At 34.3% G+C, this 24,056-nt stretch overlaps 1 protein-coding gene across 1 annotated transcript; it reads left to right on the forward strand.

Annotated features, from left to right (window-relative positions):
- Positions 1-14,591: 14,591 nt before the first annotated feature.
- Positions 14,592-23,771, forward strand: LOC122034264 (uncharacterized WD repeat-containing protein C2A9.03-like). The gene is made up of 10 exons (XM_042593441.1): positions 14,592-14,792; positions 15,691-15,839; positions 16,035-16,202; positions 16,304-16,390; positions 17,094-17,228; positions 17,380-17,490; positions 22,242-22,333; positions 22,406-22,511; positions 22,743-22,829; positions 23,082-23,771. The coding sequence occupies exons 2-10, from the start codon at positions 15,699-15,701 to the stop codon at positions 23,493-23,495; spliced, it is 1,341 nt and encodes a 446-aa protein (XP_042449375.1). The 5' UTR covers positions 14,592-14,792; positions 15,691-15,698; the 3' UTR covers positions 23,496-23,771.
- Positions 23,772-24,056: the final 285 nt, after the last annotated feature.

Consider the following 24,056-nt stretch of genomic DNA (forward strand, 5'->3'; position numbering starts at 1 on the left):
AAGTTATACTTTTATAGATGTGTTACAAATATTAAAAATCAAAATTTCAAAACATCAATTAAAAATTTAAATAAAAAATAAATTAAATTTCATAATAATTTAAAGGTGGAGAAGCTTTTACACAATAAAAGCTTAAGTAGTTGCTAGGAAGTTAGTACAAGAGTTGATGTCTAATTCTCTAGCTACAGGGTTTTTTTTATAGGGCCTAGAAATTCTATCTTCAGCTTGAGGGTACCTCCCATAAGCATGGAGGGTGCCTCCAGCGTGACATTTGGATAAAATTTTATCCAAATACGAAATGGTCACTTTGGCTAGGTCGAGGGTGCCCTCAAGGTTATGGAGGGCGCCCTCAATGTTATGGAGGGTGCCCTCTATGGAGGGCGCCCTCTACATCATAGAGGCGCCCTCAATGGAGGGCGCCCTCAATGACATGGAGGGCGCTCTCAATGTCATGGAGGTCGCCCTCTACCTGCAGCATATAAATACCTCCAGTTTTTTTTTTTTTTGGATCTTCCGCAGCTCCATTCACTTGGGCGATTGCGGCCAACCAAAATAGGGCTCACCCGAACTCAATTTCCGGCCTTCTCCTCGAGTAGGCTTCCGCTCCAGCTTCTCATCCCTCGAACATCGCATACATTCTTCTCGTCCATTGGTGTACTCTTTCACAGCTCTTTCGTCCCTCGGACACACCGAGCCCGTCGTCTCCCTTCCCGTGTCATCCTTCTCGCCAACTGCGTCTTCCACTTGACTTCCTATGCTCCTAAGCTCCTGCACACTTAGACACAGGGATCAAAACCAAACAGGACCTAACCTAACTTGGTTGATCACATCAAAACAACCATGTGATCCAACAATCTCTCCCTTTTTGATATGCATTAACCCAAGTTCAAGTTAGGGTAAAAACTAATAAGTAGTAATTGAAAAATAAATATTTTAAGTATAAATTTACAATAAAAGAAATTGTAACATTAAATGTAATTCAAGAAAAAAAATAATAAAAACCTAACTCCCCCTAATTCCCCTAGAACTTGTACCTATTTCTCCCCCTTTGATCACATCGAAAAAAACGGGGTACAAATTTCCAAGTTAATGATTTTAAAAATATTAAAATAATTTCTGAGTTATGAAATTTTTAAATAATTGACAAGGATTTAAAAGCATTATCTTAATTATCTTAATCAATTTGTCAATTAAATATTCAATTCGATAATCGGCTTCCAGGCTGTGGCGAGGCATTAGGCCTTCTTGGTTATTGGATCATCAACCACTTCTAGACAAAGCCTTTTAAGGAATTCAAATATTTAATTTTTCTGAAAGCTTTAAAAAAAATTAAACTAAGTATGATTTCAGAACCTAATATAGGTTCCTTCCTACTGGGTTGGATAAATATCTGGGGGGTACATATCCTCTAGGTATTCTTCTGAGTTGTCCTTGATATTTTCTAATGTACTAGTTTAACTTTCCATAAATTCTAAGTTTTGATTTTTGAGAGTTATTTGGTTTTAAGCATGTATTTGTTTTCAAACTTTCAATTTGTATTTTTAATTTATCATTTTCTGAATTTAAATTATCTAGCTATCTTTTTAAATCAGCAATCTCTTTTTTTGAATTTACTAAATCTTTTGTAAGAACCTTGATAAACTTAAAAGACTGCTTAGTAGATAGAGCACGTACCTCACTTACCTCAATTTCTGATGCTCCCCCTTCATCGCAGCTTTCTTCTTCTGATCCTCCCCCTTCATCGATGCTCATCTCCGAGCTTGTCTCATCTTCTACTTGGTGATTTGCTGTTAGGGCAAGTCCGGCGTAGTCTTCGACTTTAGATTCGGAAGACGATGAATCATCCCATGTGGCTTGGAGGTTATGTTTGAACCGAGCTGGTTTCTTATTCTTTTCCTTATCTTTGCTCTTCAATTTTGGGCAGTCATCTTTGATATGCCCTTCTTCGTTGCAGTTATAGCAACGGACCATCTTTTTATACTGCTTTCTTGACTGTGATTTAAATTTATTAATTTTAATAAATTTACTAAACTTTCTTACCAGTAGAGCCGCTTCATATTTGTCAATCGATGCTTTGGAGTCAGGATCGTCCATCTTGGCTTTTAGGGCAATATTGAGATTTGACTTTTCTTTAGGTTTTGCAATTCGAGATTCATGAAGTTTAAAAGTAGAAAATAAATTTTCTAGCGTACTTATCTCAAAATCCTTAGAGATGTAGTATGCATCTACTAAGGACACTCATTCTGACATTCTCGGGAAGGCGTTGAGCGCATATCGAATTGAATCTTGGTTTGTTACCGATTCTCCGAGATTATTTAGTTGAGTAATCAGTTCTTTGATTCGTGCTTGGAGTTGCGCTACCTTTTCTCCATTGTGGATCCTCAGGTTCGTTAGCTGGGTTCAGAGAATGTCTCGCCTTGCTAACTTTGCTTCCGAGGTGAATTTATAGAGTTCTAAAAACTTCTCCCAGATATCTTTGACGGAGTCGTAGCTGCCGATTTGATTGACCTCCTGGGGTGGAAGAACGCTGAGCAGATGGAACTCTGCTTTGTCGTTCGTCACGAAGTTGGCTTGCTCCTTCTTCGTCCATTGGTGTTCTTCTTTATCTTTTAGAACTACAAAGTCGTATTTCATTATTAACAGAATTTCAAAATCTATTTTAAAAAATACCACCATCCGGCGTTTCCATTGTCTGAATTCTCCGTCAAATTTTAGAGGGTTAATGCTTGCATTGGCCATCATCTTGACCTTATTGCTTCAGTCGGCGGTTAGTCCTTCTGAGGTGGTTGGGCTCTGATATAAATTGTTGGTGCAGCAGGCCGGCAAGAGGGGAGGGGTGAATTGAAATAAAAAAAATACCCTCCTCGTTCTTTCAACTTTTAAGGTGCAATAATAATAAATAAAATAAAATAACAGAATTAAAGAAGAGACTTAAGGATTGACTTGGTTACAACCTAGGTAGTTGTTAATCCAAGGCGGTTGAAAAGCTCAGTTAGAATCTCCTTCTCTGAAGGTGGAGAAGCCTTTTACACAATAAAAACTTAAGTAGTTGCTAGGAAGTTAGTACAAGAGTTGATGTCTGATTCTCTAGCTCCAGGGCCCTTTTTATAGGGCCTAGAAATTCTATCTTCGGCTTGAGGGCGCCTCCCATAAGCATGGAGGGCGCCTTTAGCATGGCATTTAGATAAAGTTTTATCCAAATGTGAAACGGTCACTTTAGCCAGGTTGAGGGCGCCCTCAAGGCTATGAAGGGTGCCCTCAATGTTATGGAGGGCGCCCTCTACATCATGGAGGAGCCCTCGATGGAGGGCACCCTCAATATCATGGATGGCGCCCTCTACCTGCAGCATATAAATACCTCCAACTTTCCTTTGGATCTTCCGCTGCTCCATTCGCTTGGGTGATTTCGGCCAACCGAAATAGGGTTCACCCGAACTCAATTTTCGGCCTTCTCCTCGAGCAGGCTTCCGCTTCGTCTTCTCGTTCCTCGAATGTCGCGTACGTTCTTCTCATCCATCAGTGTACTCTTCCGCAGCTCTTTCGTCCCTCGGGCGCACCGAGCCCGCATGCTCCCTTCCTGTGTCGTTCTTCTCGCCAGCTACATCTTCCGCTCGACTTCATGTGATCCTAAGCTCCTGTACACTTAGACACAGGGATCAAAATCAAACAGGACCTAACCTAACTTGGTTGATCACATCAAAACAACCATGGAGTCCAACATAGGGTGCCTCCATTCAGCTCCGAGGTGCCTCTCCATAGCTCTGAGGTGCCTCGAACAAATGCTAACTTATGCATTTTAACTCATGCAAAATATGTTAGTCCAAATATCAAAGATACCATATAAAAAAGAGTTAGTATATAAATAAAATAAATTTATGACTTAGATCTTGTCTTATCGTGGTCTAATCATGATCTCAACTTAGACTTTCAAAATTGATCTAAGTTAGATTAGCACCTACCTAACCTCCAATTAGGACTTACCCTTTCCTAACATCCAGTTAGGATTAGTCACTTAGTAGACTTCTCACCTATCTAACCTTTGGTTAGGACTTACCCTTACTTGTCATCTAGTCCTAACTAGACTTTTTTATTTCCAAACATTAAGTCCTATTTGAATTAACCTTTAGTTAACCTGACTTAACATTGATATATTATCAAACATCAAAACCCTAGAGGTTGATTGCACTAATAAAAAGAACATCCTATGTTAATTTTTTATTAAAAGGGAGTCTCACTCCTGTAAAATGATACAACTATCTTCTAATGTTGTTCTCATTATTATCCTATATGTATCTCCCAGTACAAAAATACCTGATTTAGCAACGGAAGTTAAAATTCATCGCTAAACTAGCGACAGATGTTAACTTCTATCACTAATCAGAGACTAATATCAAAATCTGTCTCTAATTAGTGACATAATTTAGTTTCCATCACTAATTACCGACGGAGAAGAGTTTCTGTCATTATTATGGGAACAAAATTTCATGCTCGTCGATTAATAGCAACGAAATAGAGATGGAGTCTCTTTTTCGTTGCTCTTTTAATGACAGAATTATAATTCTATCATTATTTAGCGACAAACTTTAAATCTCGCCACTAACATAGCGAAGGAAAAAAAATATTTTGTCGCTATATTGGTGATCAAAATTAGTGCTAAACCGCGATCTCGCATTCCCTTATCTCTCTGATGTTCTCTCCGATCTCCGGTGTCCTCTCCAATTTTTAACATCTCTGGCATCCTCTCCTCCTCGATCTTGATATGCTCCTCTTCCCTTCCCTCTCCTCTTGTTTTTTACGTCGTGAGCTCGTGACCGTGAGCTTAGCCAACCAGATCTACCCTAGCTGTTAGGCTTTAGTGGGCCACGGCCTTAGGCTTGGCCTGAGGCCTTGCCTAGTTGCAACCACAACCCTAGCCATGAGGCCTTAGCCAGCCATGAGTTGTAGGGTTTGGAAAAATTCCTAAATATTATAAGTTAGATTCTAACCTAGTTTTTGGCTAGTTGTAGGGTTTAGAGTTTAAATTCTAACTCGAGGGAGGTTCTTTAGAAATTTTTGAGTCCTTTTATTAAGCAATTGTATACTTCAATACTTTATGTGTTCATGGCATGCTTAGTTAATATATGGATTCATGTATGTAGTACCTCTCTTGTATTGATGAATGATGAATGTCTGCTTAAGAATATGCTTATATTGGTCATTCGTCTTTTGAGATTATTCTTATTTTTTGTTTTATATGTCAATATGATATTTTTGCCCTTAACTTACAGAAACTATTGCATAATTGTTATAGATGATCCATTAGATAAGTTAGGTCATGATCAGTTGTGATAATTGTTATAGAAATTAGTAAGTTTTTTACTTATGTTGATAATGTTGAAAATTTTATTGTCATTATGATACAATATATATGAATAAAGCTTGGATGTATAATAGATTAGAAAATGAATTTATTTGAGATAAAATATTTTGTTAGAGTTGAAGAGTTTATGAAGTTTACTAAGAGTCATCCAGAATATATGAATGTTGTCGAGTTATAATGTCCGTGTAATCATTACAAATGTAGAAATAAAGCTTTTCATGATGAGAATACCATAAAAGTACATATATGTAGAAAGTGGTTTTATTCTAAATTACTACAATTGGTACGATCATGAAAAGTCTTATTTATTTCATTCAATTGGAACTTCAGTTGCTTCCTTATCTAGCACAACTGCTTCAGGAGAATAATGATCTAATGAAAATGCAATGCAATTAATGGTTCATGATGCAATGAATGCAATTAATCATTCAAATATAGATGAAACACCAACACCTAAAGTTTAACGATTGTATGACATATTAGAGGCTAGTGAAAGAAGTGTGGGAAAGTATTCCATCTGGTCATTCCCAACTATCAACTACTGTAAGGTTATTGAATATCAAGGCAGAACATCGTTTGTCAAAACAATATTATGATGACATTTGTCAATTGATGTCAAAGTTGCTCCCTGCTGATCACCTAATGACAGATAACTTATACAGTATAAAGAAATTGGTGAGGGATTTAGGTTTACCTGTAGAGAAGATTGATTGTTGCATAAACAATTGCATGATATTTTGGAATGAAGACAGTGAACTTATTGAATGCAGAATTTGTACTTACCTTCATTATAATAATGATAGTTGCATACCAGGGAAGAAAAAAAATAATTGCATGGAAAGTTACGTATTACTTCCTGTTAACTGCTAGACTTCAATGCTTATATGTATCTACAACAATAGTAAGCCACATGAGGTAACATCATGAGCATGTGTATGAAGGAAGTATAATGTGTAGGATCATTGGCACATAAGAGGGGGGGGAGTGAATCATGTGTATTTAAAAACTTAATCTTTTTTAATTTTAGAAACACGAGTGAACAACGGAATTAAAAATAAACTAAGACGAGAAAAGAAAAAAGGGCACTATCAATTTATTTAGTTCAGAGCGTTCAGTGACTCCTACTCCAAGACTCAGGTTCCTTAGACCTATTGATGAGTAATCCACTAAATTCTCTACCAGTAAACTCCCGGTAAAGTAATCGAGTATAACAAGTAAAGAAGAAAAGTGTAACAACCCTACACTTTTCTTTTATAAGTATAAAAGATATACAATAAAAGAAATCGTTACCAACACTTAGAATAATTGAATTTGATCAAGCTCCTATGTCAGTGTTTGTCTGCCAACAACGGTCAGACCTAGTAGAGTTGCAATAGTTGGATAACGAAGTAGCAGAATGATCAAAAGTAAGCTTATAGAAGTTATGTCTAAATGACTGGCGAAACTCTGCTTTTAAAGATTGTTGAGGGTGCCTCCAACCATATCTGAGGTGCCTCCAACCTCAAAGTTTATCTCATAAGATAATTCCTAAAGCCCTCAGTCTTTATCGGCACGAGGGTGCCTCCAAGCACTCTGAGGCCCCTCTAATGCGCCTTCGAGGGGCCTCCAATGTGCCTCTAAGGCGCCTCTACACAGCAAACTTCTATCCCTAAAGTTTATCCTCATGAGGGCACCTCTACCCTATCAAGGGTGCCTCCATTAAGTCTGAGGTGCCTCACTGTAGCTCGGAGGTGTCTCAAATACTATTCATTTGAGTTTCACTCTTGCATATTAACCTTGTAAAAAAATGTTAATCCATAAAATAAAATATAACCTACAAAATAGAGTTAGATAGTTAAGATAAAATAATTATTAATTAGATATTATCTTTCCAATACTAGGATCTAGTTATGGTCTCAACTTAGACATCCGAAATGACTATAAGTTGGATCATGCCTATAGTCCCATCGAGACTCATTCTCACCGGATCTCTCTATTCCAGTGACTTACCTTCACTTACTAGTTGTAGTCACTTGAATTGTCTCTTGACCCATCAGGTATTCCTGCTAGTTGTCAAGTCCGCAGACCCAACTAGACTTCAGCCATCTGTTAGGTTTCATAGACCTAGTTGGACTTCCTGCCAGATATCGGATCACACCTTGACCTATCTGGATTTTATGTCAGTTATCAAGTCCTCAGACCTAACTGAGTTTCAGCTTTGTGTCAGGTCATTTAGATCCGTCAATTCCTACACACTAGGTAAAAGTATTAGATCACACAGAATCTAACTTTAACTATTTGTCATGTATAAAAACTGAAGTTTAATTATTAATGTCAACTGCACTAACATAATGTGTCATCCTTATGATTCCCCTACATGGAAACATCTTAATACAATACTTTCCTCCTTTGTAATAGAACATTGAAATGTGAGACTGACTTTCTAGAGATGGATTTCAGTCATTTGTTCAGTCAAGATAGTAATATTTATCTTGGCTAGTTATATTAATACCGTACAACTTACCACCATGGATGTGTATAAAAGATAAATTCATGATCCTTATTATGCTTATTCTAAATCCAACAAATCTGAAAGAGAAGATAGGTGTTTTCTTACAACCTCTAATTACTGGGCTGAATGAATTATGAAATGTAGGATCATAAACTTATGATATTGTAAGTAAAACTAATTTTACCTTTCATACTACTTTATTATGGATTATTATTTTTTAGCATACTCAACATTGTTAAGATGAAGCACCACTAGTAAATTGGCATGTCCATATTGCATGACAGAGTCTGATGCATTTTCATTATCTTGCAGTGGGAATGTGTCTTGGTTTGATAATCACAGAAATTTTTACCAGTTGAACACTTTTTCAGGTGAAATAAGAAAATTTTTATAAAGAATATTGTAGTCAGAAAACTTCCACCAACAATCAAGTGATGTGAATAAATTATTGACCAAATAGACAGCTATAGATTCCTACCCATATCTCAGTCTGATTTTGATGAGATAAATAAATACATTGTTAGGTTTTGCAAGTGTAATTGGAAGAAAAAAAATATTTTCTGGGAGTTGTCATATTGGCAGTATTTACTCATTCAATATAATTTAGATGTGATGTATGTTGATAAATTTTTTTGATAATATCTTCAATATTGTGATGAATGTTCTTGGAAGAACTAAAGACATCATAAAATCATGTGATAAATTAAAAGAACTAGCATACCTGAGTTGCATCAGAATGAAACAACAAATCAATTTCTAAAGGCTTGTTATACATTAGATAAAGAAGGTAAACAAGTTTTATATAGTTGATTGAAAAAAATCAAATTTGTTGATGGGTATGCCTCGTATATGGCCCGATGCATGGACATGAATAAGTTAAAAATGTTTGGAATAAAGAGTGATGACTGTCATGTGTTTATACAAAGACTTATTCCAATAGCTTTCCATGACCTACTACCTAATAATATTTGATAATCACTTATAGAATTGAGTCTATTTTTCAAAGATTTAGCATCGAGGTGTGTTATGGCGGTTGATATGTTTCATCTAGAAGTAGACATTCCTCTCATATTAAGTAAGCTTGAGTGTATATTCCCATCCATTTGTTTGATTCAATGGAACATCTACAGTTCACCTACCTTACAAGGCACAACTAGTTGATCGTGTGCATTACAAATGGATGTATTCATTTGAATGGTTTTTGAGAAAATTAAAGAATAATGTTCATAACGAAGAAAAAGCTGAGGGGTCAATATGTAATACTTATTTTGTTGAAGAAGCATCTTCTTTCTGCTCATATAATTTTTCTAATAATGTAAAAATTAGACATTGTAAGTGTTCTCGAAATTTTGATGATAGTGAGCCGATAGACTCAAAGATGCTTTATATTTTCAAGTTTTCTAGTACACTAATGGGTGTATTTAGTTTGAGATGGTTAAATCAACAAAAATATCATGTTGCAAGAATATATATACTCTTGAATTGTGAAGAAGTCAAATCCTACAAAAGTAAGCTGACTGATATAATCAAACACTTATCCCCTTATATTTGTTTGATATCTCAATTATCTTAAAATTTTCTTCTGTGATAGCTTTTATGAACAACTATAAATATAAAATCTATCAATCAATGCAAGTGAGGTAGAGAAAAAGTTAGAGACAGAATTTGTATTATGATTTCAAATTTATGTAAGTTAGATAATACATTATTTTTTCATACATCCATATCAAATTCCCACCTAATTTATATCATAACTACTCTTATAGATGAATGATTATAGAATATCAAATGTGCAAGATGAAAGGATAATCAATCTTGCATTTAAACCCCTCCGTAAGATAAGAGTGTTCTCTGGTTACTATGTTAATGACTTCATATTCCACATGACACAAAAGATTCACGTAGACTAACTGTTAATTCTGGTGTTTACATAAAATGATTTATCCACAACAATAATTCTGAGTTTAATTATGATGGGAGACTTGAAGAAATTATAGGTTGAATATCATGCCTTACCTATAAAAAGGTGTGTGTTATTCAAATAATCTTGGTATGATCTAACTCCAAGAACAGGTACCAGAATACATTCAAACTATAATTTAGTTGAGGTTAATACAAGTAAAAGCTTCAACAAGTATGAACCTTTCATGTTCACCGTACAAACGGGTCAAGTTTCTATCTTGAATATCTGATGAAAAGAAGAAGAGCTAGCGAATAGTTAGTAGTTTGTTAAATGAAGCTTTGCTCGACCATAGAAATATCGAACTTCATCATGACCCAAAACCATGATGCATTTCAAAATAAAGAAGTGGAGATATATTCAGTAGATTCTCATATTCAATCAACATCTCAATTACTTCTAGATGTTAATATACTTTATGAGAAGATAGATGATTGAGAGATATTCAATAGTGAGGAGCTTATTGAACTAATAGAGTATGGCGAGGAGGACTTACAAAATGTTAATGTTAATGATTTAGATTCGTAAATCTCATTAGTTCTTCCTTGTAAGTCATTAATGTTAAGGTTAATTTTTGTTTAGATCTAAATCTGACTAGTTCTACTATATAAGTCATTATTATTCTAATTTGATTATTATTGTGAATGTGCATGTGTTATAATGTACTTGTGCATATATAGACATGTCAAATCAAGTAACAGCATTCTGTGGCCAAATTATGTTGCAGATTGTTGGGGGTTGGTAAGTATTGATGTTATTAGTAATTTTCAATTATCTTTTTTTTATTTGTAACATATTTCTAATATTTATAATTTTTGATACAATTTTATTTCAGATGGTTATCAGATGGTGGCATACATATCATCGAAATTTAAAGAATGAGTGTGTGTTTCTTGTACTACATAAAGGTATATAGACCAGGAGATGAGAGATTTTTATTATGAGAATTTTTTTGTAAATAATTTTTATTATCAAGATTTTTATTCTTTTTTATACTAATTTGTGAACTTTTTGTTGCAGAAAAAATATACTTGGGAGCTAGGGCACCAGGCAATATTTTATGCAACCTGGAACAATGATTATGTCAAAATCTACGAAGATATGCTATACAGATGTAAACAAAAGGGTACAAGGCAATCTTTTGTACCAGAGAATATTTGGGATGAATGGGGAGCCATTTGAGCTATAGAAAGATGGTAGTCAAATTCAATAACAGCTCGAACCAACAGAAACATTGAACTAGCAAGCCTTAGCACTGAATCCACAAAGCATACAGTTGGATCTTGATCGATCGTAGAGCATGTCATGCATAGACTTGGTGAGTTTATACTTAATAAAGTTATATAAGAATTCTTTAATTATTAATAAATTTATTTTAATTATATTATATTATTTAATATTTAGGCCAATAAACTACAAAGACCTCCTACTTGTTGAGAGGTATTTGGCAAGACACATAAGAAAAAGGATGACACATTTATCAATTCTCGATCGAAGATATTAGATGTAACAATATAAACTTGAATACCTTTAACTTTTCTTATTAATGATTAGCTATTCTAATTGTATATATGATATAAATATTTTTATTTAAATAGGAATAAATGACTACTAGAGTTGCATATATGTCTTAGTCTGCTAGAGAGGGAGATGAGCCACAGACTCTATCCATCAATCAGTTAAATTTTTAAAAAATAATAATCTCAGTTAACCTCATTGACTATTCCTAGGGGTGACCGGCCCGGTCCCACGGAAGTTTCTTACCGGTCACAAGGGTAAATCGGGAAATGCACACAGCGGCCAGCCTAAAAGCACAGCATCCTTTGATTACGCCCCCCCATTTGGTGGAAAAAATCCTGCAAATATGCCGTAGCTGGGGTTCGAACCATGGGTGCTTGGGGGACAACCTAGATGCCCTACTACGACACTATGGCCCTGGGGACATTATCACGTTTAATCCCAGTTGGCCTCATTGACTATCTCTGGGGTGACGGGCTCGGCCCCACGGAAGTTTCCCACCGGCCACCAGGTAAATCGGGAAGTGCACGCAGTGGCCAGTCCAGAAGCCCAACATCTTTTTGGTTACGCCCCCCATTTGGAGAAAAAATTCCTGTAAATATGTCGTAGCTAGGGTTCAAACCGAGGGTATCTGGGTGACAACCTGGATGCCCTATCGTAGCATCATGACCCCGGGGACATCAATCAGTTAAATAAGATTTATTCTGATGTGATCGGTTGAAGGAAAAAGAGCTCCTCCCTCTATGTTCTTGGGTCTCATGCGAGAGTCCTATATGATTGTGTCCTAGGGTCAGGGGTCATCCCAGCGGATTATCTACTTGAGTAGAAGCCTTAGACAAGAAAACCAAGAGTTGAAGAATCGACTCTTGACATTATAGAAAGGATTTGAAAAGTCTCGGTAATCTCAAATAAGATATGAGTAAATTGGACAGGAAATGTAGGAATTCATGGCTCGATTGAGTCAAACGTCGCATGATTTTGACTCTCAAGAGACTTAGGACCCTCAAGACTCTCACGATATTAATTAGTAGTTAACTGAGAGGTGTGTTGGCCTTTTACTTTTTTTTATCACTCATGAAATATACAAAATAGATCTATTAATTTCATATTAGATGCATCTCTAATTGTATTATATCTTTTCAGGAACATTGTAGGTAATGATATATTCTATATATTACCATCTGCAGATATCCAAACTAGCATTCAAGTATTTTGTTTTAAAACTTGTAAAATTATTGTCTAGTTACATGATTTTATACTGTTGACTTTGTTTAGTTTAAATTTAATTTGCTAGTCATAATTCTGATGATATATTATACTTTTTGTAGGACTAAATATCACTAACTAGTTTTGGAGTGGGATTGATTATCTTTGCTAAGAGGTTTTTATTATCGTTGGTAATGTATTTGGATGTATTGCATTTAAATATTTATTACTAAAATTTTAGATATCTTGGATATTCATCTTTATTTTGTTATTGGATTGAATTTGATATATGGTTGGATTGAATTTGATAGTATCATTTTTGTGAATGTGTTATGTGGATTGTATTGTTTGTTATGGTGTGTTGTTATAATGTGTAATGTGAATGCTATGTTATGTTTGTGAATGCGTAATGTGAATGTGTTGTGAAAATTATCGTCTTGGTATTGATTGATCTGTATGTAAATAGGGAAAATGTGAAAATAGAAAGTTTCTGCTAGAATTTTCACGTTAATTAGCAATGAAATTTTAAAATTCTGTTTCTAAACCTAGCGACGAAATTTTAATTTTCCGTCTCTAGTGAGTGACGAAATTTTAATTCTGTAATAAAGTTACGACGGAATTTAAACTTTCATTTCTAAGTTTAGAGATAGAATTAAATATTCTGTTTCTAATTTTAGAGATGGAATTAAATATTCCGTCTCTAATTTTAATAATAAAATTAAAATTCTGTCTTTAAATTTAGCAGCTGACAATTAAATTTCATCCCTAAATGATGTCAGTGACCTATTTTATAGCGACGGTAATAATCAGTCGCTATGTTTAATTAACGACTAATTAGCGATAAATAATTTTATCACTAATCTACTTTTTTCTTGTAGTGCCCCATCTAAAATGAGTGCATCAGCTATGAAACTGTAGCTACTATATAGTTATAGTAACTACGAAATCATAACTGCTATAACATGTAAAAAAAATTTTAAGACTAAAATATTTTGGAGCCTCCGAAAATACTTTAAATAATATTTTTGGGCATGAAATCAAGTCATTATGGATTCCGCCTAATACTCAGTTGTAGATCTCTCAATGAGCTCTAATTTAATATGGTCTCTCAAAGTTTATGGTTTAATATTCGCGTTGTACCAATTACGAACTATAGTTGCTACAACTACGTGGCAATTCAGTTGTAGCAACTACAAAATCATAGCGGCTACAATATGAATATTATTCAATTTTGAGAGACCATAATTTTTAATTCAAATTTTATATATCAAATTGAAACTTGTTTAGAAATCTACAACTGATTACAAGGTGAAACTTATAATCATCCAATTTCAAGTTCAAAAATATTATTTAAATTCTTTTTGGAGGTTTTAAACAATTTTAGTCTTAATTTTTTTTTTATGTTGTAGCATAAATCGTAGCTATTATAACTATGTAGTAAATTATAATTATTATAACTATAGTTTTTAATAATTATAAAATTATAATTACTATAATATGTCCGATTTAAATGTGAGATGTGATAATAATAAGAATAATACGGTAGGAAAATTTTATAATTTTATAAGAGAATGTGATATCTTTGGATAGGGAGATTCCATTAAAAAAAATGCCTTTTCACTTGTATCTTTTTTTTTATTTACTTCCTATAGTTTTAAATTAACAACTCCTTATTAGAAAGTACATGATTTTACTAAAATATTAATAGTTTTGAAATATCAAATTATTGGCCAACCTCTGTTTGATTCTGGGCAATTATCATTTTTTATTTTTTAAAAAAAAATATAATTTAATAATTGGTAAAATAAAATACATTTCTTATTAACTCTGACTATATTCACATATTTTTCAAATATTTTATTTTGTTTTCATTTTTAATTTCTAAATGTAAAACTTAAAAAAAAAATCAGCAGTTAAAAAGACCCATTTGACTCAAATTTATTTAAAAATTAAAAATATAATGTCTAATGAAACTAATTATCGAATGGCATTTTTGTAAATTCAATGCCCACGGCGAGTCGGTATTAATTCCGATCATCCTCTTATTATTCACATCCTGTCGTTTTCGCTGCTGCTTCATCGATAGGAAATGCATTAAAAAAAAGGGGGAAATTTGCCCTAACCCTAATCCTATCCTTTTTATTTTTGGGAATTTCTTCGGTTTATGCTTGGAAGGCGTCCGATTCTTCGGATTCTGACCCCGTGTGGATGCTAATCATCGCTCGACAGATCTGAAAGATCCTGGAAATCTATTGCAGGTGCATACTAATTATGAAAAACCCATCATTTTTTTTTTGTGATTCGGTCCCTGACCTGATAAGATCTTTGTTATCTGCAATCGATTTAAAGGCCATCAGCCTCTACTGGTTGTTTGTTGTCCTCATGTCGTCAGTTAAGTGCGGAGGTTCAGGTGTTGATTCATGTTGCTGCTTTACTTGACAGATCTCGTTTAAGGTTTTAGGGGTTCTTTATAAAATCTATCTTCCTTTTAGATTTCCTGTGTTGTCTGGGATAATTTAGTGAAGGACGTGGTCTATTTGGTTTTATGGTTCCGACTGGTTCATGTCCTTGCTAGTTACATTTTGATTTGTTGTAAACTTATGTACAAAAGCGACCCATTTTATAGTTAGACAATTTAAGTTGATCATACTAATATCTCTTAGTGTTGATGTTGTGTAAGCTTAGATTAAAATATTCTATCTTTTTCTCATATTCAGTTGGCGTTCTCCATAGGTTGTGCAGACATTTTGAAAAATGATTTTTTTCCCCCATTCTTCGTGATGATTTCTGTGAATAACGGGTTGCTTTTGAGTTTTGAGTACAATGGTGCAAAGATATTGAAGGAAATCTTTTTGTTATGAGTAAATATATATGTGTGATTGTGGCCTCTTGCAATTTTTTTCCTTTTTGGACGCTTGCTCCATAGTTTATAATTGTGATTTCTGAATCTTTAGGATGGTGCATCAATGAATGAACATGGCCCTTTTTATTTTGATATTTTGTAAAATCATATTCTCTTGTTTCTCTTTTGGCTGGTGTTATTTCTTTAAATGTTTGTATTTATTTTTTCATTGATTTTGTCTGAAAATTTTCTGTCATGTTTATGTGGTTATTCTTATCCTTGAAAATACATGAATATCTATTTATCTTTGGCAGGAGAATATATGCCACGATACCACTTTGATGATATGGATGAAATGGCAGAAGATTATGAGATGGGCGATGTAGAAGATGACATGTATGAAGAATTTCAAGGTAGAGCGATGGGCTATTCAGACTCTGATGATGAAGAATATGACCCTTTGGTATGCTTATATCTACTTCTTTCCTTTTTAGTTTCTCCATTTAACAGGATGGCATTTGTAATATTATCACTCATTTTTGTTTATCTTTAATAAAATACAAACTTCTCATCATCATTATTGTATTGCTTTCCTATTTGTTCTTCAATGTTTTCTTATTTCTATGTCTTTTACAACTTAGTGTCTTTGTAATTTCAGAATGGAAGGGCAAATGATATTTCCTCTGCTCAAGCAAGGAAAGGAAAAGATATTCAAGGAATACCATGGAGTACACTAAGCATTACACGTGAGAGGTATAGACAAACCAGGCTGGAGCAGTACAAAAACTATGAAAATGTTCCAAATTCTGGAGAAGAATCTGAAAAGGCATGAACATGAACTTCGATGAATGAGTAGCTCAGTTGCATTTACTAGTGAACACATCTTTGCTGACCATCCAGCTCCTTTTTTTCCCATTAATCGTGTAGGAATGCAAACCAACAGAGAAAGGTGGCATGTATTATGAGTTCCAGCGAAATACAAGATCTGTCAAATCCACTATTCTTCATTTCCAAGTGAGTTAATTTGTTCCATCCTTTGGCTTGAAACTAATAATTCCACTTCTCTACAATCTCATGATCTTGCCAAAATGAGTTGCTTAATCAGATTGGCATGGAGGGGTTTGCATTTCAATTAAATTAATCAAATTTAAGGCGTGCTCACATTTTTTGTGGTTTGAATTTAAATTATGGAACACGTTTTCTTCATCAGTGATGTAGAAAGGAACCCATTAGCTAGCAATCTGTTGGAATTTATTGTACATTTCTATTGTATCCATAATCCAAGCTATTTATTTTCCAGTAGGATAGTGCTTAAGGACAGACTTTCTCTCATCACATATGTAAATTTTCATATAGCTATCAGTTTCCCATAATACAAGAATGATGACTGTTTGATGGTTTCACATGTGTTACACTACTGCAAACCCATGTCAACTTCCTGTTGTTTGTACTTCGTATCGGTCCTTACTCTTTTGATCAACCATCCATATAGTAGAAGAATTCATAGGTTTCTTTGGATTTGCGTTTCTTGTGAACAAGTCAATTGCTGCTGGCAAGTTGAATATGACCTTAATTTCTCACTGCTCAGTTATGTTGAGGAGCATCTGTATCAAGCCTGTAAATTATTTCTTCTCAACTTTGTTTTCTAGGTTGCTTAAAGCATTATATGAGCTCAAGTACTCTTATTGATGACCCCTATTCCATTTTGAATTTGCAGCTGAGAAATTTGGTTTGGGCTACATCAAAGCACGATGTCTACTTAATGTCACATTATTCTGTGCTTCATTGGTCCGCTTTAAACGGAGAAAAATACGAAGTTATCAATGTTTCAGGGCATATAGCTCCATGTGAGGTGTGCTAATAGAATCAGTTTTACTTTATTGTTGCTGGTATATTTTAACTGTGTTCTTCCCACTTAAGGTGTTTTTGAGAATTGAGGTTATGATTTTTGACATCTGGAATGCATTTCAAGTTAGGTTTACAAAAATAGTATCTGTCTACAGAAACACCCTGGTAGCTTGTTGGAAGGATTTTCGCAGACACAAGTTAGTACATTAGCTGTGAAAGATAACTTGCTTGTAGCAGGAGGATTCCAAGGTGAACTTATCTGTAAGGTAATCTTCCTAATCTTGGGTTGCTTATGTTTTTTACATGGTTTTTATTGTTATTGTTTTGTCTGCTACGTTTGAAAGAATCTATACTTGTAGCTTGGAGGTGGGTTAATGATTGAGCTACCTATGTGTTGTGTTATACTTTGACTAGTTGATCAGTCCTGTTTGTCTAAACAATTTTTTTACCATAAATATTGCTGACTAAATAAATACAGAGAACTTGTTTCTTGTAGATATCTCCATGAGTGCTAAAATGTTTGTTCTATAGTTAATCTTTATTTCATGGCAATGTTCATGATTTGATGGAAAAGCCTGTATTGAAATTTGTGTTTTAACATGCTTCCAAGAAATTTTGTGCACAAGAACTGCCCCTTCAGGAATAATTGAAGAATGTTGTTTTAGAGATTTTTGGGTTCATGGAATCAGAGATCACCATGAGAATAAGCATTGCCTGACAATTGTTCACATTGTAAATTGACAAGAATGTGAGTTTGAACAAATCCATTGAAAGGAATGTGATAACCTTTAGTTTCCAAATATACTCATCTTAAAAATATCATTTGACTATTTATAATATTAACATGAGTTGAATATTTATTAATATATATTATATTTCATTAAGCATCAACTTTATATAAAAGCAGAGGGTAATTTTATCCTAAGAACTAGTTTAACGTTTCCAATTAGAGGGAATATAAGATAGTGGGCATCGCTTTATTGGGTGAATGTGATTCTGGGAGTTCAAGATTCCATGAAGGAAACATGCCCTTATAAATAAAATTCCTAACTGATTGATCTCTATTTGGTTCCATTTTGGACAGTCTCGCAAATCTATTTTGCTTGTAAGCAGCTCTTAAACTCCATTGCTAAATTAGGCTAGATTTTAGGTAACAGTTATTACTACTATGCCTTTTTGTGTCCTTTGAGTGGTCCTCATTTAATTGTTTGATCTTCAGTGTTGATTTTATTTGTACCAATTTTGAGAAATCATAGAGAGGTCAGCTAATCATTTATAGACTCTGCGTTCATGCAACACTTGTTTTTTAACGATTTGAACTTTCTTGTTGCATCACACACACTTGCATCCACTCCCCTTCCTTGGCTATTCTCCATCTGACCTAAATCATTTAAATTGCTACTCCCTTCCAACTATGCATATTACTGTTTTGTTTATCAGCTAACCAGTATGTAGAGACCAAGCAAACTGAAACTATACTGTGCTTTTGTATATTTTTCACTGTAGTTGTTGGCCTAATTGTTAGTCAGACCATCGTTCCTGGAACACTGCTAGCTTGACTAGATTAGCTAATTGTTTGTCATTCGAGAATTGATAAGAATTGCTAAGATGTCGTTAGGTTGGCCGGTTTGACCCACTTTTGTGAGTATTTGTTGTTTGTGGAATTTGATTTGTTGAGGCTTGGTAGAAAACCTTGTGCTAGCTAGGATATGCAATCTTATCTGAACTCTAATAATGCTCATATTTTAACCAATCAACAATCACCTGCCAATTATGGAGTGTTACCACTTTCATTTGCCACCAATGGGATTCTGGGGGTATGAAGATGTCTGGTGCTTGTTTTTATTGACCGTGGAGTTTGTGGCATGTGCATATTACTTGCAAAATTGCAACTGTGTATTTGACATTGGGATTCTCTTGTTTCATGGCTAGTCTTTCTTGTTCTAATAGTTACATTGCAAGCAGTGACTTGGCATGGCCACTGCCTATCAATCTATTTAACATTTTAATCTCTTAGATAACCTATTTGAATTCTATTAACAGCCTTTTTTAAACCAATCAGTACTCTGCTCCCAAACAATCTTGTTATCACCACCGCCACCTACCAGTTACAGAGTATTGAAATGACTGACACGAACTAAGGATGGCATTCACTACTTTTACTTGCTTTCCATCTGCTTCGTATCTTCTTTTGGAGCAAATGATGGGCATTTGACCTGACAAAAGTTGTGCACTTGAGCGCATCTGTTCGCCCTTTTCTTTGGGGTGAACAAAGGCCTTCTTCTTCATTTAACTGGAGAAAGCTTGTTCCTACCTGAAGTCTTTTAGTGTATTATTATTGGTGTGTGTTATAAGCTAGATCCACAAATTAAATGAAACAGCAAATAACATATTTGTTTTATTCCATTCAAATTAGTAAATTATTTTCTTCTTAACCTTATATAATAAAGAAACAAAGATTATTCATACATTCTTCATGTTAGTACTTACAAATTTGGTGCTAATTTTTTAAAGTTTATTTTGTATGCTTAATGATTTTCATTCCCTTTTGTTCAACATTGGTAAGAGAGGTGGTGATTTATGGATTGATAGAATCGGGGGATAGTGGATACTTAATTTGGTTGGTTGATGGATTTCCCTATGATATGTGGTATTATGCTGGGCCCTTTTTCCCACAGAGTTTATGAGGCTGAGTGGGTTGGATTATGGGCTAGAGACTGCAGGCTTTGTCAACTTGAGAAGGTGTGTGGTTGGGAGGGGAGCTAGGATGCTCACTTAGCCGCATATCATGATGAGATGTTACATAGGACAGTCAGTCCAAGGATCTACTATATTCAAGTGGGACAATTATTTTTGGTGGATGGACCTGCTACCCTATGACAAATCATTGAACATAACCATATATGTGACTCATCAGGGTGTGATGAAAGTCGAAACATCCATTCTGTAGCTAACTTTAGCACACTTGTGCTAGACTTCTATTTATATGATGCCATTTTGTTTTTTTGTTTATTTTGGTTAAACTTGGAAGCTGGAATACATAAGTCTGTGCCTTTTCTCTAAAGGCCTTAGTTTCCCTTCTATTTTCAGTATGATTTCTTGATGTATTATATTTGAAAAGTTCAAGCTGTCTGGTACATTATTAATGTGGCTCATACAATATGGTCCCTTAGCTAGTTCATGATTTTACCCGTAAAATACCATTCCTATTCATCCATCAGATCGGGATTGCTTATCTATGATGTATTATAAGATTTTTAGTTTATAATTGAATCCAATGAATGAAATCTGGAGCCATGCCATTTGAAACGAATGGTTTTTTCACGAGATCGGCACCTGCACAAAACGCGCAATAATTTCGCGTGTGTCATCGCGTGCGTGACATGCATGCAATAGAAGGAAGAAGAAATCAATTTGGGGATGAAGGCTTACCTAGAAGCATCGGCGAAAAATTAGCTCTGTGAGGCGGGCGAGACAAGAAAAAATCGCAAAGAAGGGGAGGAGGTGGAAGAATTGAAGGCGGAATCGAGGAATACGTGAGGAAAAAAGAAAAAGTAGGGTTTTATTAAAAGTTTTAATTAAAACCGTTAAATTATATATATAATTTCTAATTAATTATTATATAAATTATAATTATTTAAATTAATAATTAATTAAATAAACAGTTAATTAATTAATATAATTACAATATATAATTTTTTATTTAAAATATAAAATAAAATAAAAATTAGATAATTTATATAATATATAGTTATATAATTTAAAGTAATTTTAAAATCAAACTTTAAATTATTTTTATAAATTAAAAATAGATTAAACTTTTATAAATAATTCTAAAAAATTTAATTGTTAAAAATTAAAAAATATATAAATTTGATTTTAGTATGCAATATAAACTATAATTATATAAATTAATAATTAAATAAATAAATAATTTATATAATTATTATAGGTGATAATTTTTTTTTATCTTAGAATGATTTTGAGATTTGGAATCATGAATATTAACATACTTAGCTCTCTCTTTTTAGATTCTTGCTTCCTAATCATATGAAATACTTATTTTTGTTGATATGAATGTCTGATTTTTACACCTAGGAAATGCTTAAGATTATCTGTCCTTTATTTCAGAAGTTTTGAGAAAGGTATGTTGTCAAGTTACATAAAATTAATATACAACTTATATATATACGGAAATCTTATCCTGCGGCACACATCCGTGCGGTTTGGTGCAGCGCGCGTTAAAATCCGTGCTGGATCGATTCAGCCCGCCTACGCGTTAAACTCTGGATCGATCCAGTGATCGATCCACCGCACCGATCCGCACGGATGCGTGCCAGAGCTATTGGTCGGCATTGATTGGATCAATCAGCCAGTCTCACTGAATCCTCTGACATGGATAATTTGGTTGCTACACTTCATCTTTTTGGTTCAATGTATGATCAGTGATTACCAGAGCTACCTACTGATTACCCCATGATGTGATTATTTGGTTTGATAGTGTTTATTTTTAGATATCATTTTTCCCACTAGAAGAACTTGATTGAGAAACCAATTTGAGTTAAAACTTGACATCCTTTTACTAAGATGATCTTCAGAATTCCCTTTGATGTGCATATTGAAGCTCTGTGATTATTATTGATGCAAATGTTGCATTGTTGCTATATATATATATATATATATATATATATATAGCATAATTTTGGCCTTGTTAAATAGAAGTGCTTGAGAGTTCTCTTTAATGCGCATATTGAAGCACTGTGATTATTGTTGATGCAAATGTTGTATTGCTATGTTGAATTCTTGCTTCATGTATATGTCCAAATTTTGGCCTTGATAAATGGAAGAATTTATTATAGGTTTGTATTTTCCCTGAGTTTGTTAGAGAAAAATAATATTTGTATGCTTGTTTCTTTCTAGTTGAGCATGTCCACAGGTTATTACCATGCTTCAGTGTACATATGATTGATGGTGAAATCAATGTCATCCAATATTCTTTTCTTTGAAATTGAAACAGTTTTTAGACCGGGAAGGAATTAGCTTTTGCTGTCGAACGACATATGATGACAATGCTATCACCAATGCTTTGGAGATTTATGAAAGTTCGAGGTAATATGCATTACTGTCACTAACTTTCTTGCATGTATTTTTTTTTTCCTGACTGTATTGTGACACATCCAGTGGGGCTGTTTGTTTCATGTCTTCAAATAATGACTGTGGAGTACGAGACTTTGATATGGAGAAATTTCAGCTTTGCAAGCATTTTCGCTTTCCATGGCCCGTGAATGTAAGACAAATGATTTGTAAAATTATCCAGAATGGGTTAAACCAAATTCCTAGTAATATTAATGCACGTACCTTATTACTTCAGCCTGGTACTTCAGCCAGCAGTGAAGGGAATCTTTTATTTATTTTTTTTTGTTCCATGTTTGAATTTTGTGTTAGTTATTTTGTTTGTGTTGCATGCTAACATTTGGATTGTTAATATAACTGACGGTGTCATTTTTTTTTTTTGCAGCATACATCACGTAGTCCTGATGGAAAAGTTCTTGTCATTGTGGGAGATGATCCTAACAGCATGTTGGTTGATGCTCATACGGGAAAGGTTTGTAGTATCCAATTGCTAATAATGTTAGGAGTAAAACATTAGTACAATGGCCTTAAGAGATCCAATTAGAGAATAAATACACTATGATTCTGATTTATCTTTAGGTTTTAAAGTAGTAAATGGAAAATTTATTAAAGTTTAGTGATTGTTATGAACACTCCACCATAGTGGTTTAAATGCTGCGTGGTTTGTCTTTCGAAACTTGAAATCTAGCTTGAATAACAACTTTTGCAACTCTGGTTATTGCAGACTGTCCATACCTTGCAAGGTCATCTAGATTTCTCATTTGCATCGTCATGGAATCCTGATGGCCAAACGTTTGCCACCGGTAACCAGGACAAAACGTGCCGGATTTGGGACATCAGGAATCTATCAAAATCTGTTGCCGTATTGAGAGGCAATCTTGGCGCTATCAGATCGGTTCGCTTCTCATCTGATGGCCAATTTTTGGCAATGGCAGAACCTGCTGATTTTGTTCATATCTACGATGTGGGAAGTGGGTACAACAAGCGACAGGAGCTGGACTTCTTTGGTGAAATCTCAGGCATGTCATTCAGTCCCGACACAGAAGCGCTGTTTGTTGGGGTATGGGATAGGACTTATGGTAGCCTACTACAATACAGTCGGCGACGAAACTTCACCTACCTTGATGCAATGTTGTAACATTCAAGTCGTAGAACCAGTCGCCGCCTGTTCTTGCTGCAGTGCCTAAAAATTACTGCATATCTGTATGTTTGTACCGAGATGGAGAAGAGAGCACGAGGGAAAAGGAAATATTAAACTGATATTTGGCTGTTTTCTTTGAGATTGAGTGTTGAGAGGGACTGCAAAAGCCTTTGTTCTGTTTAATCTCAATAAACTCCGCGACTTTTGGAATGTATAAAGAAATGTACAGATGTCTAGACAGAGAACTAGTGACCATGATCGCTTCTTCTTACACTTCTGTTGGAATTTTATTTTTCATGGGTGATGTTTCTATTCCTGAACCTTCAGTCTACTCGTTATTTCTAGCATGTTCAATTGACTAACACAAGTCACGGTTTGATTCGTGGAAACAATTTCTACGCAGATAGGTGAGATTAGATTTTACATTGATGAGAGTTTGATGTATCGGACTGTAGACTAGGAGGTCTCAAGATTTGTCGTTTTAAACTTTGGTTCAGTTTCATGTATGGTTTTAATCGCTATGCTTTTAATTTAACTAGGCTTAAGTAAATTTATAGT

The sequence above is a fragment of the Zingiber officinale genome, chromosome 11B (assembly GCF_018446385.1).
Source record: "Zingiber officinale cultivar Zhangliang chromosome 11B, Zo_v1.1, whole genome shotgun sequence".
NCBI classification, from domain to species: domain Eukaryota; kingdom Viridiplantae; phylum Streptophyta; class Magnoliopsida; order Zingiberales; family Zingiberaceae; genus Zingiber; species Zingiber officinale.

Coding starts and splice junctions, on each gene's coding strand:
- LOC122034264 (XM_042593441.1), top strand. CDS start 15,699: ATGCCACGATACCACTTTGATGATATGGATGAAATGGCAGAAGATTAT. Junction 17,229..17,379: donor GGCATATAGCTCCATGTGAG/GTGTGCTAATAG, acceptor ATCTGTCTACAG/AAACACCCTGGTAGCTTGTT. Junction 22,830..23,081: donor TTGATGCTCATACGGGAAAG/GTTTGTAGTATC, acceptor TGGTTATTGCAG/ACTGTCCATACCTTGCAAGG.